General features: G+C 46.3%; 1 protein-coding gene across 1 annotated transcript; it reads left to right on the forward strand.

The window, feature by feature from the left end:
* Positions 1–1,653: 1,653 nt before the first annotated feature.
* On the forward strand, positions 1,654–11,756 carry LOC144698026 (uncharacterized). Its single transcript, XM_078569964.1, has 2 exons — positions 1,654–2,567; positions 11,618–11,756. Exons 1-2 carry the CDS (start codon positions 1,654–1,656, stop codon positions 11,754–11,756), a joined length of 1,053 nt encoding a protein of 350 aa, XP_078426090.1.
* Positions 11,757–12,464: the final 708 nt, after the last annotated feature.

Genomic DNA, 12,464 nt, shown 5'->3' on the forward strand with positions numbered 1-12,464 from the left:
TCCAAGGAGAACAACACCAGTTTTTCCAAACTAATCTAAAATCCTTCACCCGTTGAACCACTCTGGTAAGTCTCCTCTGCACCCTCTTAAGGACCCTCTCATCCTTCATAATGTGTGGTGGTCAGTGGTTTACACAAACCCAGATGTTCTGTGTCCATGTCTGTGATGTCATCACACATCGACAATTACACTGTGACATCAGCACACATCGATAATTACACTGTGACATCAGCACACGCCGACAATTGCGCGGTGACATCACCCCGCTCCCAGGGTATTTCCTCAACTGGGAGATTTTTCTCTGACTTCAGTGCTTCTGATATCTTTCCAGCTACAGTCTCCGGCAGGAGTTTCCAAAGCTGAAAAGAGTTAAATTGTTTCACAGGTGAGTAGTTTTGACAAGTCATCTACAATTTGGAGCTTTTAGTCCTCTGTTATCCGTGTGAGGTCCGACAGCTCTGCAGCTGGTGTGACTCCTTTACTGTGGATCTGATTCTGTGTCTATCCATTGCTCTGTTTCACCTCTGCCCTCCCTGATCGCCTCTCTGCTGTTGTCTAACTTTCTCTGTCTCTAATAGTGGGTGCATTTTAGCTCTGTTTAGGATTTTACGGTTACTTCTGCCAACTGCTGCCCTGACCATGTGCTGCTGGCTTACCAGCTATAGCTTCCCACCATGTCTTTCATAGTCAGGAGTTGTTTTTCCTGCGATATAGTCCATCTCGCTTCTACCCCTGAGCTTATATTGATCATCAGCTTCTGTATCATTTTTGTTCCCTGTAGTTCATTCTGCACCCCTGAAATGTTAACTCTGTTTCTCTCTCCACAGATACTGCCTGACCTGCTGTGTATTTCCAGCATTTTCTCTTTTTATTTCAGATTTCCAGCAGCTGCAGTATTTTGCTATTATTTTATTGGCAGGCAAAGTTACTGAGGTGGAAATAGATGGTCTTAGTGATATGTAGTCAGAAGCTCAGCTTAGGGTGAAATATGACACTAAGGTTGTGAACAGTTTGGCTCAGCCTCAGAGTTGTCAGAGAGATGGATGGCATTGATGGTTAGGGAGTGGAGTTTGTAGCAGGGACTGAAAACAATGGCTTCAATCTTCCCAATATTTAAATGGAGGAAATTTCTGTTCATCCAACACTGGATGTTAAACAAGTCAGGATGGTGTGTGACTTGGAGGGGAACTTGGAGGTGATGGTGTTCACATACATCTACACTGGTCCTTCCAGGGGATGGAGGGTGAGGGTTTGGGAGATGTTGGTAGAATTGCAAATGCATAAAATCCCTTTCCTTCACCCCCTGCCTCTCCCATCTCCCTCTCTATTACCCGCAGTAGGTGCTGGTGTTTTGTATAGTCCCTGACCAGATGGCAGGTTCCCTTTCCTGAAGGACATTAGTGAACCAGTTGGGCTTTTATCGCAATCCAGCTGTTTTCATGGTCACTTTTTCCTGGTACCAGCCCCACAAATTCCCAGGTTCATTCACCTCAATTTCACAGCCTGTTTTTGTGATATTGTGGTTTCTCTCTCATTCACTTTTGTCTATTTAAACTATTTACCCAGGATTTTCAATTGGGAAACCCAATGTTTCATCAGAATCTAACGGTGTCGCACAATTAGTCAAAACCTGAATTTCATCGGATTTTGAACATGGAAGGAAAAAGCACCGTTCACCGTGGGGAGAAACCGTACATGTGTTCTGTGTGTGGACGAGGCTTCAGCCGATTATCTGACCTGTCAAAACATAAATGCAGTTACAGTGGGGAGAAACCATGGAAATGTGGAGACTGTGGGAAAGAATTCAATTATCCATCCAGGCTGGATACTCACCAGCGCACACACACTGGGGAGAGGCCTTTCACTTGTTCTGTATGTATGAAGGGATTTGTTGATTCATCCACCCTCCTGAGACACCAGCTCACTCACACTGAAGAGAGGCCGTTCACCTGCTCCGAGTGTGGAAAGGGATTCACTTGGGCATCCAGCCTGCTGAGGCACCAGCGAATTCACTCTGGGAGGATGCCATTTACCTGCTCCGAGTGTGGGAAGGGATTCATTCAGTTATCCAACCTGCTGACACACCAGCGAGTTCACACTGGTGAGAGGCCATTTACCTGCTTCGAGTGTGGGAAGGGATTCAGTCAGTCATCCCACCTGCTGACACACCAGAGAGTTCAATCTGGGGAGAGACCATTCACCTGCTCCGAGTGTGGGAAGAGATTCACTCGGTCATCAAACCTGCTGACACACCTGCGAGTTCACACTGGGGAGAGACCATTTATCTGCTCCGAGTGTGAGAAGGGATTCGTTAATTTATCCGATCTGTTGAGACACCAGCGAATTCACACTGGGGAGAGACAGTTCTCCTGCTCCCACTGTGGGAAGGGCTTCACACAGTCATCCCACTTGCTGAGACATCAGCGAATTCATACTGGAGAGAGACCGTTCACCTGTCCTGTATGTGGGAAGGGATTCACTGTATCCTCTGACCTGCTGAAGCACCAGCGAATTCACACTGAGGAGAGGCTGTTCAGCTGCTCCGAGTGTGGGAAAGGATTCACCTGGTCATCCCAACTGATGAGACACCAGCGAGTTCACAAATAACAAACAGGCCATTGCTGTTAATCACATCCAGGACTGAACCTTGTTCATTGTAGTCTGTTTCTGCTGATGTTAATAAACTCTAGCCAAGTTATTGGGGCTAATATTCTGGATAAGGACAAATAAAATATATTTGTGTTAAATATAGCATATTGAGTCTTGTTAATATCTCTAATACAAGTTAGTTTCTCTGGAAGGGCTCTCCCTCTCCCCTCCCTCATCCATCCTCACCTCTAACAACAAGTGTAAGGAGCTCATGGGGCTTCTTTGTCACTAAGATTGAGACAATCCAATCAGCTGCCTCTGCTGCTTCCCTCCCTTCCACTAGCCCAACGGGACAAACTGTCTCTTTAATGTTCCACCTTGTACAAGCCGTGAACCCACATCTTTCATTACCTTCTCTCCCATCTCCCTTCCTGCCCTCTTAGTGTTCATCTTGTCCATGAGACCCACCACCTGCTCCATCGACCCTATTCCCACTAAACTGCTGACTACCCAACTTCCCCTTGTTCACTGATATTGTTCACAGTTCTCTCTCTTCTGGTACTATCCCTCTCTCCTTCAAATCATCATACTTTCCTCAAAAAACAATTACTTAACTCTCCTGTCCTTGCAAAGTATTGACCCATCTTCAACCCCCAGTTCCTCTCTGAACTCCTGAAAAGTGTTCACACCTCCCAAATCCATCTCCATCTTTCCCAGAACTCCCTGCTTGAATCCATCCAATCAGGTTTCTGCCCCTGCCACTGTACTGAAACAGCTCAGATCAAAGCCACCAATGACATCCTATGTGACAGTGGCAAAGGGAAACTATCCCTTCTCGACCTGCTTTGACAAGGTTGACCACACCATTCTGCTCCAACACCTCTGCACTGTCGTCCATGGGTGGGGCTGCTCTCTCCTGGTTCCATTCTTCTCTATCTAATCATAGTCAGAGAATCACTTGGAATGTCTTCCCTTCCCACTCCCACAGTTACCTCTGGTGTCCCCAGAGGATCCAGCCTTGGCCTCCATTTATTTCTCAGGAAGACTTCTAGGATGAAGGATAAGTATGGCAAGTTTCAGGAACCTTGGATAACGAAGGATATTGTGAGATTATTCAAAAAGAAAAGGGAAGCATTCGTAAGGGCTAGAAGGCTGGGAACAGATGAAGCCCGTGGAGAATACAAAGAAAGTAGTAAGAAACTTAAGCAAGGAGTTAGGAGGGCTAAAAAGGGCCATGAAAAGTCACCAGGATTAAGGAAAATCCCAAGGCCTTTTATACATATGTAAAGGGCAAGTTGGTAGCCAGGGAAAGGGAAGGCCCACTCAGGGACAGAGGTGGGAATCTGTGTGTGGAACCAGAAGAAATGGGAGAGATACTGAATGAATACTTCTCATCAGTATTCACCAAAAAGAAGGACTTAGCGGTCGATTTGTCTAGGGAAGAGTGTGTAGATAGCCTGGATCATGTTGAGATCAAAAAAGAGGAGGTGTTAGGCGTCTTGAAGAACATTAAGGTGGATCAGTCCCCAGGGCCAGATGGGATCTAGCCTAGAGTAATGAGGGAGGCAAGGGAGGGGATTGCTGGGGCCTTGACAGAAATCTCACTGGCTACGGGTGAGGTCCCAGAGGACTGGAGAATGGACAATGTTGTTCCATTGTTTAAGAAGGGTAGCAGGGATAATCCAGGAAATTACAGGCTGGTGAGCCTTATGTCAGTGATAGGGAAATTATTGGAGAAGATTCTTCGTGACAGGATTTACTACCATTTGGAAGCGAATGGGCATATTAGTGAGAGGCAGCATGGTCGACGATAGAAGGGCAGCGGATGTTATATACATGGATTTCAGTAAGGCCTTTGACAACGTCCCTCATGGCAGACTGGTACAGAAGGTAAAGTCGCACGGGATCAGAGGTCAGCTGGCAGGATGGATACAGAATTGCCTTGGTCATAGAAGACAGAGGGTAGCAGTGGAAGGGTGCTTTTCTGAATGGAGAGCTGTGACTACTGGAGTTTCGCAGGGATCAGTGCTGGGATCTTTGCTGTTTGTGGTATACATAAATGATTTGGAGGAAAATGTAACTGGGCTAATTAGTAAGTTTGCAGACGACACCAAGTTTGGAGGAGTTCCAGATAGTGAAGAGGATTGTCAAAGGATACAACGGGATATAGATCGGTTGGAGACTTGGGCGGAGAAATGACAGATAGAGTTTAATCTGGACAAATGCAAGGTAATGTATTTTGGAAGGTCTAATACAGGCAGGAATTACTTAGTAAATGGCAGAACCTTTAAGTGTATCGACGGGCAGAGGGATCTGGGTGTACAGGTCCACAGGTCACTGAAAGTGGCAACGCAGTTGGATAAGGTAGTCAGGAAGGCATATGGACTGCTTGCCTTCATTGGCAGGGGTATTGAGTATAAAAGCTGGGAAGTCATGTTGCAGCTGTATAGAACCTTGGTTAGGCCACACTTGGAATATTGCGTGCAATTCAGGTCACCAGATTACCAGAAGGATATGGAGGCGTTGGAGAGGGTGCAGAGGAGGTTTACCAGGATGCTGCCTAGTCTGGAGGTTATTAGCTATGAGGAGAGGTTGGAGAAACTCGGATTGTTCTCACTAGAGCGACGGAGATTGAGAGGCCACTTGATAGAAGTTTACAAAATTATGAGTGGCATGGACAGAGTAGATAGTCAGAAGCTTTTTCACAGGGTGGAAGAGTCAATTACTAGGGGCATAGATTTAAGGTGCGAGGAGAAAACTTTAGAGGAGATGTGCGGGGCAAGTTTTTTACGCAGAGGGTAGTGAGTGTCTGGAATTCGCTGCCAGAGGAGGTGCTGGAAGCAGGTACGATAGTGGTGTTTAAGAGGCAGCTTAACAAATACATCAATAGGATGGGAATAGAGGGATACGGACCCCGGAAGTGTAAAATGTTTTAGTTGATGGGCAATATGATTGGCACAGGCTTGGAGGGCCGAAGGGCCTGTTCCTGTGCTGTACTTTTCTTTATTCTTTGTTCTTTGTTAACATTCTCCCCACAGCGACATCATCTGAAAACACAGTGTCAGTTATCACATGGACACTGACAGTGCCCAGCTCTGCCTCACCAACACCTTTCTCGACTTCTCCACTTTTGTTAAATTATCAGACTGTTTGTGGATGTGCAGAAATTGTCTCCAATTAAATTTTGGGAAAATTGAAGCCATTGTTTTCATTCCTGAGCTACCAACTCCATTCTTTATCCCATTTCTATCAGGTCATCCCTCAGCCTTCTCTTTTCCAGAGAAAAGAGCTTCAGGCTGTTTCGCCTTTCCTGGCGATTATAACCTATCTGTTTTTGGAACATTTGTGATTGAACTTTTATGTCCCTGGCCCTTGCAACACCTGACAGCAGTTTCAAGTCTGTATGACCCTTCTTCAGAGGGCGTCTCTATTGGACAGAGCGGTTTCTGGGCTGCAGAGAATTGTGGGATTTTGAAAATGGGAGAAGAAAGCACCGTTCACAGTGTTCTGCATGTGGATGAGGTTTCAGCCGATCATCTGACCTGGTCAAAACATAAATGCAGTCACAACTGAAAGCAGTTGTGCAAATGTTGACACTGGGAAGGGATTCATTTACCCATCGAAATTGGAAACTCATCGGAGCGTTCACACTGGGGAGAGGCCATTGACCTGCTTAAAGTGTCAGAAGGGATTCACTCCGTTATCCCACCTGCAGACACACCAGCGAATTCTCACTGGGGAGAGGCCATTCATCTGCGCTGTGTGGAAAGAGATTCATTAATTTATCCAACCTGATTGCACATCAAAGAGAGCTTTTAAATTTCAAGACCTTGGGAAGTACTTTACAAGTTCTCAGGGACTGATCCACCAGCTATGTATTCATACTGATGAGAGACTGTTCAGATGCCTTCTTTATGGGACTGGGTTCAGGCAATCATCCCACCTCTCTCTGCACAAGCGCTCTCACGCTGGGGAGAGGCTGTACACCTGTACTGAGTGTGGGAAGATACACATTCATTCATCCCACCTGCCGAGACACCAACGAGTTCACAGCGAACTACAGTGATTGGATTTTGCTGTTAATAATATACAAGAATGAACTATACCCATTGGGGTCTGTTTCAGCTGTTGTTAATAAACTCCAGCCCAGTTATAAGGTTAATATTCTGGACAAAGATCAAATAAATCAACATTCTGTCAAACACAGAGGATGTTGAATTTTTAAAAACATCTCTAACACAAGTTAGTCCTTGTTTTGGACTCTCCCTCTCCCCTGTCTCCTGCATCCACACCTCCAACAAGTATGAGGAGCTCATGGAGCTTCTTTGTCACTCAGATTGAGACAATCCGATCAGCCGCCTCTGCTGCTTCTCTCCCTCCCACGAGTACATCCTTGACCCCGACATCCTTGCAATTCTCATCCAATCTCCGACCACTCTTCCGTCTCCAAAATCATGCTTAACTCCCAAATCCATGTACAATGGTCCTGGAACTTAGGGGTAGAATGACATTGTGAAAGGATTGTTCACCGGCTGAATTGTGACGTTCTTACTGACAAGACGGCGCTTAAATGTTCTGTGTATGAGAAGAAACAATAATTGTTCACACCGCCTACTGAGACTCCAGTGAGTTCACATCTAAATGTAGGGGATTTTACTGCAGTTATTTACACCCAGGACAGTTTTATGGCAGAGGACCCATGCACTTTGTTTGTCATACCAATTGACTGAATAATTTTATATATTGGTCTTGGGCTTCGTTCGTCGTCGGATCACAAAACATAATTTTCTATTCAAAAAAACGACCTCTCAATGGCAGCCTGATTACCCAGCCTTCAACAGGGGCCAGAATGTGCCCTATCCTCACAACAGCAGCTCCCTACACATGCGTATTAGGGTGTGTGCTTGGAGCATGCGCAGTGCGGCCCATTTCATGAGCTTGCGCAGTACTGGTCTGTGACGGAAGCTGCTCAGTGCGGGTGAGAGAATGTCGAGTGGAGCAAACTAACAGAGTTAGTGGGTGTGTGAGGAGGAATGGAGCTGGCGGAGTGGACAGGGAGGCTTCATAAAAACACAGTGCAGGCCTCAGACCCCAAATAACAAGGTACCGGTCTTGTGTTTGCAGAGAACGGGCCGAAAAATTCTGGATTTCTCCCTTCGCCAGGCCCGGGGTAACGGCCGCCATCTTTATAGGGGGCAATGTGCAGCAGGGCGCATGCGCAGTCATCCTGGTCCAGCGAGCAAGAGGAGAGAATGTTGTGCATTTCTATCCTGGACTGACAGGGATGGATTTTGGAAACTCCTTTTACAGGGGGTTAGAAGGGGAACATTTACAGACGGTTGAGATCTGACAGAGTCACTCAATTCATCAGGACCTGGATCCTCCTTTTTTAATGCTCTGTACAAACCGTTTCCCAAACCTGCCAAACTCAGTCCAGGATAGAAATTCAGGGCCTGGATTCTATCGGCCTCTGACTGTAAGCATTGAGTTCCAGGTCATTACCACTCATTGTGCAAACATTTCTTTCTCACATACCTCCTGTACATTTTACCCAAAATCTTAAATCTGCGACCCATAATCCTTTCACGATCTGCTACTGTGAACAGCTTTTCTTTACCTACTTTACGTAAACCTTTCATAATTTTGTGCACCTTTTGTTAAATCTTCCCTCCATCTACTTTGCTCCAAGGAGAACAATCCCAGTTTCTCCAATCTAACCTTGCAACTAAAATCCCTCATCCCTCGACCCATTCTGGTAAATCTCCTCTGCCCCCTCTCAAGGACCCTCCCATCCTTCATAATGTGTGGTGATCACTGGTTTGCACAGACCCAGATGTTCTGTGTTCGTGTGTGTGACATCATCACACATCGACAATTACACAGTGACATCATCACACATCGACAATTACACGGTGACATCACCCCACTCCCCGGGTATTTCCTCAACTGGGAGATTTTTCTCTGACTCCAGTGCTTCTGATATCTTTCTAGCTGCAGGCTCCTGCAGGAGAGTTTAAAGTTGAAAACTGAAATTGTTTCAGAGTTGAGTGTTTTTGACCATTGATCTACATTTTGGAGCTTTTAGTTCTCTCCTCTTATTTTTTAGAGGTTCCATCGCTCTGGGGCTAGTGTGGCTCCTTTACTGTGGATCTGAATCCATGTCCATCTTTTGCTCTGTTTCACCTCTGCCCTCCCTGATCACCTCTCTGCCTTTGTCTAACTTCCTCTGTCTCTAATACTGGATGCACTTTAGCTGTGTTTGGCACTTAACTGTTACTTCTGCTGATTGTGTCCAAACAAGGTTTCCACATCTACCCATCCCCTGACCAGCTGTCTTACCAGCTTTGTCTTCCCACAGTATCTTTCACAATCAGGAATTTTTTTTCCTGTGCTATAGTCCATTTCTCTTCCACTTCTGAGCTTATATTGACCATCAAATTCTGCACCATTTTTATTCCCCCTAAATCATTCTGCACACCCTGAAATGTTAGCTCCACAGATATTGCCTGACCTGCTGAGTATTTCCAGCATTTTCTCTTTTTATTTCAGATTTCCAGCAGCTGCAGTATTTTGCTATTGTTTTATTGCAGGCGTTGCTCGCAGAACCGAGTCTAGAAACACAGACAGACCAATTAAGAGCCGGTTTGTATCACTGTGGGTGTTGGTTACAGAAGTTGGTCCCTGGCCTCCAGTGTAGGTCCTTTCTCAACCGGTCACCGAATCACTGAATGGTTACAATACAGACGGAGGCCATTCAGCTCATTGTGCCCATGCTGGCTCTCTGCAAGAGCACATTAGCCAGTCCCACTCCCCTGCCCTTTCACTAACCAAACCAGCAAATATTGCCTATCCCCAGTTGCCTGTGGAGAAGATGATGTATGACCTTCTTGAACCGCTGCAGTCCGTGTGTTGAAGGTGCTCCCACAATGCTGTTAGGTAAGGAGTTACAGGTTATTCACCCAGTGGTGATGAAGGAACAGTGCTATATGTCCAAATCAACAACAACAATTTGTGTTTAAATGGTGCCTTTAACTTAATAAAACTTTCCAAGGCATTTCAAAGAACAGCATGCGTTTAAAAAAAAGCATTAGAGATTAGGACTGTACAATCAAAGCTCTCTGCTGTTGACTGAGTTCGGAATTGGCTGATTGATGGACACTGTAACCAGGTCAGTCTGCGTTTCCTCACGGTGAGTCTGCAGTGGTGACCTGAGCCTGAGGAGGAGGAGAGATTAACCCTATGAAGACAGAATAAAACAGCACAACTGCGCTTGCACAACGGCAGCAAACACAGCCTTTAAAATAAGGATGAGAATTTTATAATTTAGGTTCTCCTTAACCCGGAGCGTTTGTAGGTCAGTGAGCTCAGGGGTGATGGGTTAACAAGACTTGGTGCGAGTAAGCACATGGGCAGCAGAGTTTTGGATGACCTCAAGATTACAGGGAGGTTGAATATGGGAGGTTGGCTGGAAGTGTGTTAGGATAGTTCAGTCCAGAGGTAACAGAGGAATGGATGAGAGTTTCAGCAGCAGATGAGCTGAGACTGGGGTGGAGTCGGGCGATGTTACTGAGGTGGAAATACGCGGTCTTGGTGATGAGGTGGATATGTGATTGGAAGCTCATCTTGGGGTGAAATATTTCACCATGGTTGTGAACAGTCTGGTTCAGTCTCAGACAGTTGTCAGGGAGAGGGATGGAGTCGGTGGCTCGGGAGTGGAGTTTGTAACGGGGGCTGAAGACATTGGCTTCATTCTTCTCAATATTTAAATAGCGGAAATTTCTGTTCATCCAGTACTGGATGTCAGACAAGTCAGGACGGTGTGTGACTTGAAGGGGAAGTTGGAGGTGATGGTGTTCACATACACCGGCTACCCTGGCCCGTCTAGTGGGTGGAGGTTGAGGGCTGGGGAGATTCTTTCAGAGTTCTCCTGCATCTCTCACTTCTCTCTCGCTTTTTCTCCCTCCTCCCCTAGAAGCCCGAATCTTGTGTAGGCCCAGACTGGGTGGCAGGTTCCCTTCCCTGAAGGATATTAGTGAACCAGTTGGGTTTTTAAGACAATCCAGCAGTTTTCATGGTCACTTTTTCCTAGTGCCGACCCCACAAATTCCCAGATTCATTCAGCTCAATTTCACAACCTGCCTTTGTGTTTTTGTGGGTTCTCTCTCACTCCCTTTTTTCTGTTTTAAATCAACTTCACAGGGTAATAGAAGGAGAAGATTTGCTGTTGGGAAACTCACACCAAGACCTGAGAGAGTCACTTGATTCATCAGGACCTGAATATTATCGGCCTTTGAACATGGAAGCAGAAAGCGCTGCTCATGCTGGGGAGAAACCGTGTAAGTGCGGGGACTGTGGGAAGGGATTCAATTACCCGTCTGACCTGGAAACTCATCGACACACTCACACTGGGAAGAAGCCATTCACCTGCCCTGAGTGTGGGAAGGGATTTACTCAGTCATCCACTCTGCTGACACACCAGCGAGTTCACACTGGGGAGAGACCATTCACCTGCTCCGAGTGTGGGAAGGGATTTATTAGTTCAACCAACCTGCTGACACACCAGAGAGTTCACATCGGGGAGAGACCATGCACCTGCTCTGAGCGTGGGATGGGATTCATTACTTCAACCAACCTGCTGACACACCAGCGAGATCACACTGGGGAGAGACCATACACCTGCTCTGACTGTAGGAAGGGATTCACTAGGTCATCCCATCTACTGAGACATCAGCTGGTTCACTCAGACCAGAGACAGTTTACATGCTCAGTCTGCAGGTAGTGCTATAAAAGTTACCAGGACCTGATCTTGCATCAACGTGTTCACACTGACGAGAGACCATTCAGGTTCTCTCACTGTGAGACTGGGTTCAGGCGATCATCTGACCTCATTGTACATCAGCGCAGTCACACCGGGGAGAGGCCTTTCACCTGTTCCATGTGTGGGAAGGGATTCACTCAGTCATCCAACCTGCTGAGACACCAGCGAATTCACACTGGAGAAGGGGCTGCTCACTTGCCCTGACTGTAGGAAGGGATTCATTAATTCAACCTGCCCACTGAAATACCATCGAGTTCACACTGGGGAGAGACCAGTCAGCTGGTCTGTGTGTGGAAAGCGATTCACTCAGTCATTTGTGCTGCTGAGACACCAGCGAGTTGACAAGTAACAGCAAAATCAATCACTGTAGTTAGTCACATTCTGGATGGAACCATGTTCATTGGGTTCTGTTTCTGCTGATGTTAATTATCTCCAGCCCCATTATAAAGGCTAATATTGTTGATACTTATCAATTAAATCAACTTGGTGTGAAATATAAGGTGTGTTGAATCTTTTTAATATCTCCAATACTCTGCTTCTCCCCTGTCACCTCCAACAACAAGTGTGAGGAGCTCATGGAGCTTCTTTGTCACTAAGATTGAGACAATCCGATCAGCTGCCTCTGCTGCTTCCCTCCCTTCCACTCTCCCACTAGGCCAAACTGTCTGTAAGGTTCCTTCTTGTCTGAGCCCTGAATTTACATCTTTCTCCAGTTTCTCTCCCATCTCCCCTCATGTCCTCTCAGTGCTCATCTTGTCCATGAGGCCCTCCTTCTGTGACATCATCCAAAAGCACCATGTTAGTTTTCACATGTACACAGACAACACCCAGCTCTACCTCACCACCATCCCTCTCCATTCCTCCACTGTTACTAAATTATCAAACTGCTTATCCCACATCCAGTACTGGATGAGCAGAAATTTCCTCCAATTAAAAATTGGGAAGACCAAAGCCATTGTCTTCAGTCACCACTACAAATTCCGTTCCCCAACTACCGATTCCATCCCTCTCCCTGGGAACTGACTGAGACTGAACCACGCTGTTCACAATCTTGGTC

This window comes from Cetorhinus maximus, chromosome 23, assembly GCF_964194155.1.
Source record: "Cetorhinus maximus chromosome 23, sCetMax3.hap1.1, whole genome shotgun sequence".
Lineage (NCBI taxonomy): Eukaryota > Metazoa > Chordata > Chondrichthyes > Lamniformes > Cetorhinidae > Cetorhinus > Cetorhinus maximus.

Bases quoted from the DNA above. Each gene is read 5' to 3' on its own strand.
- LOC144698026 (XM_078569964.1), top strand. From the start codon at position 1,654: ATGGAAGGAAAAAGCACCGTTCACCGTGGGGAGAAACCGTACATGTGT. The intron at 2,568-11,617 runs GTCATCCCAACT...CCCTGACTGTAG, and splicing joins TGTGGGAAAGGATTCACCTG to GAAGGGATTCATTAATTCAA.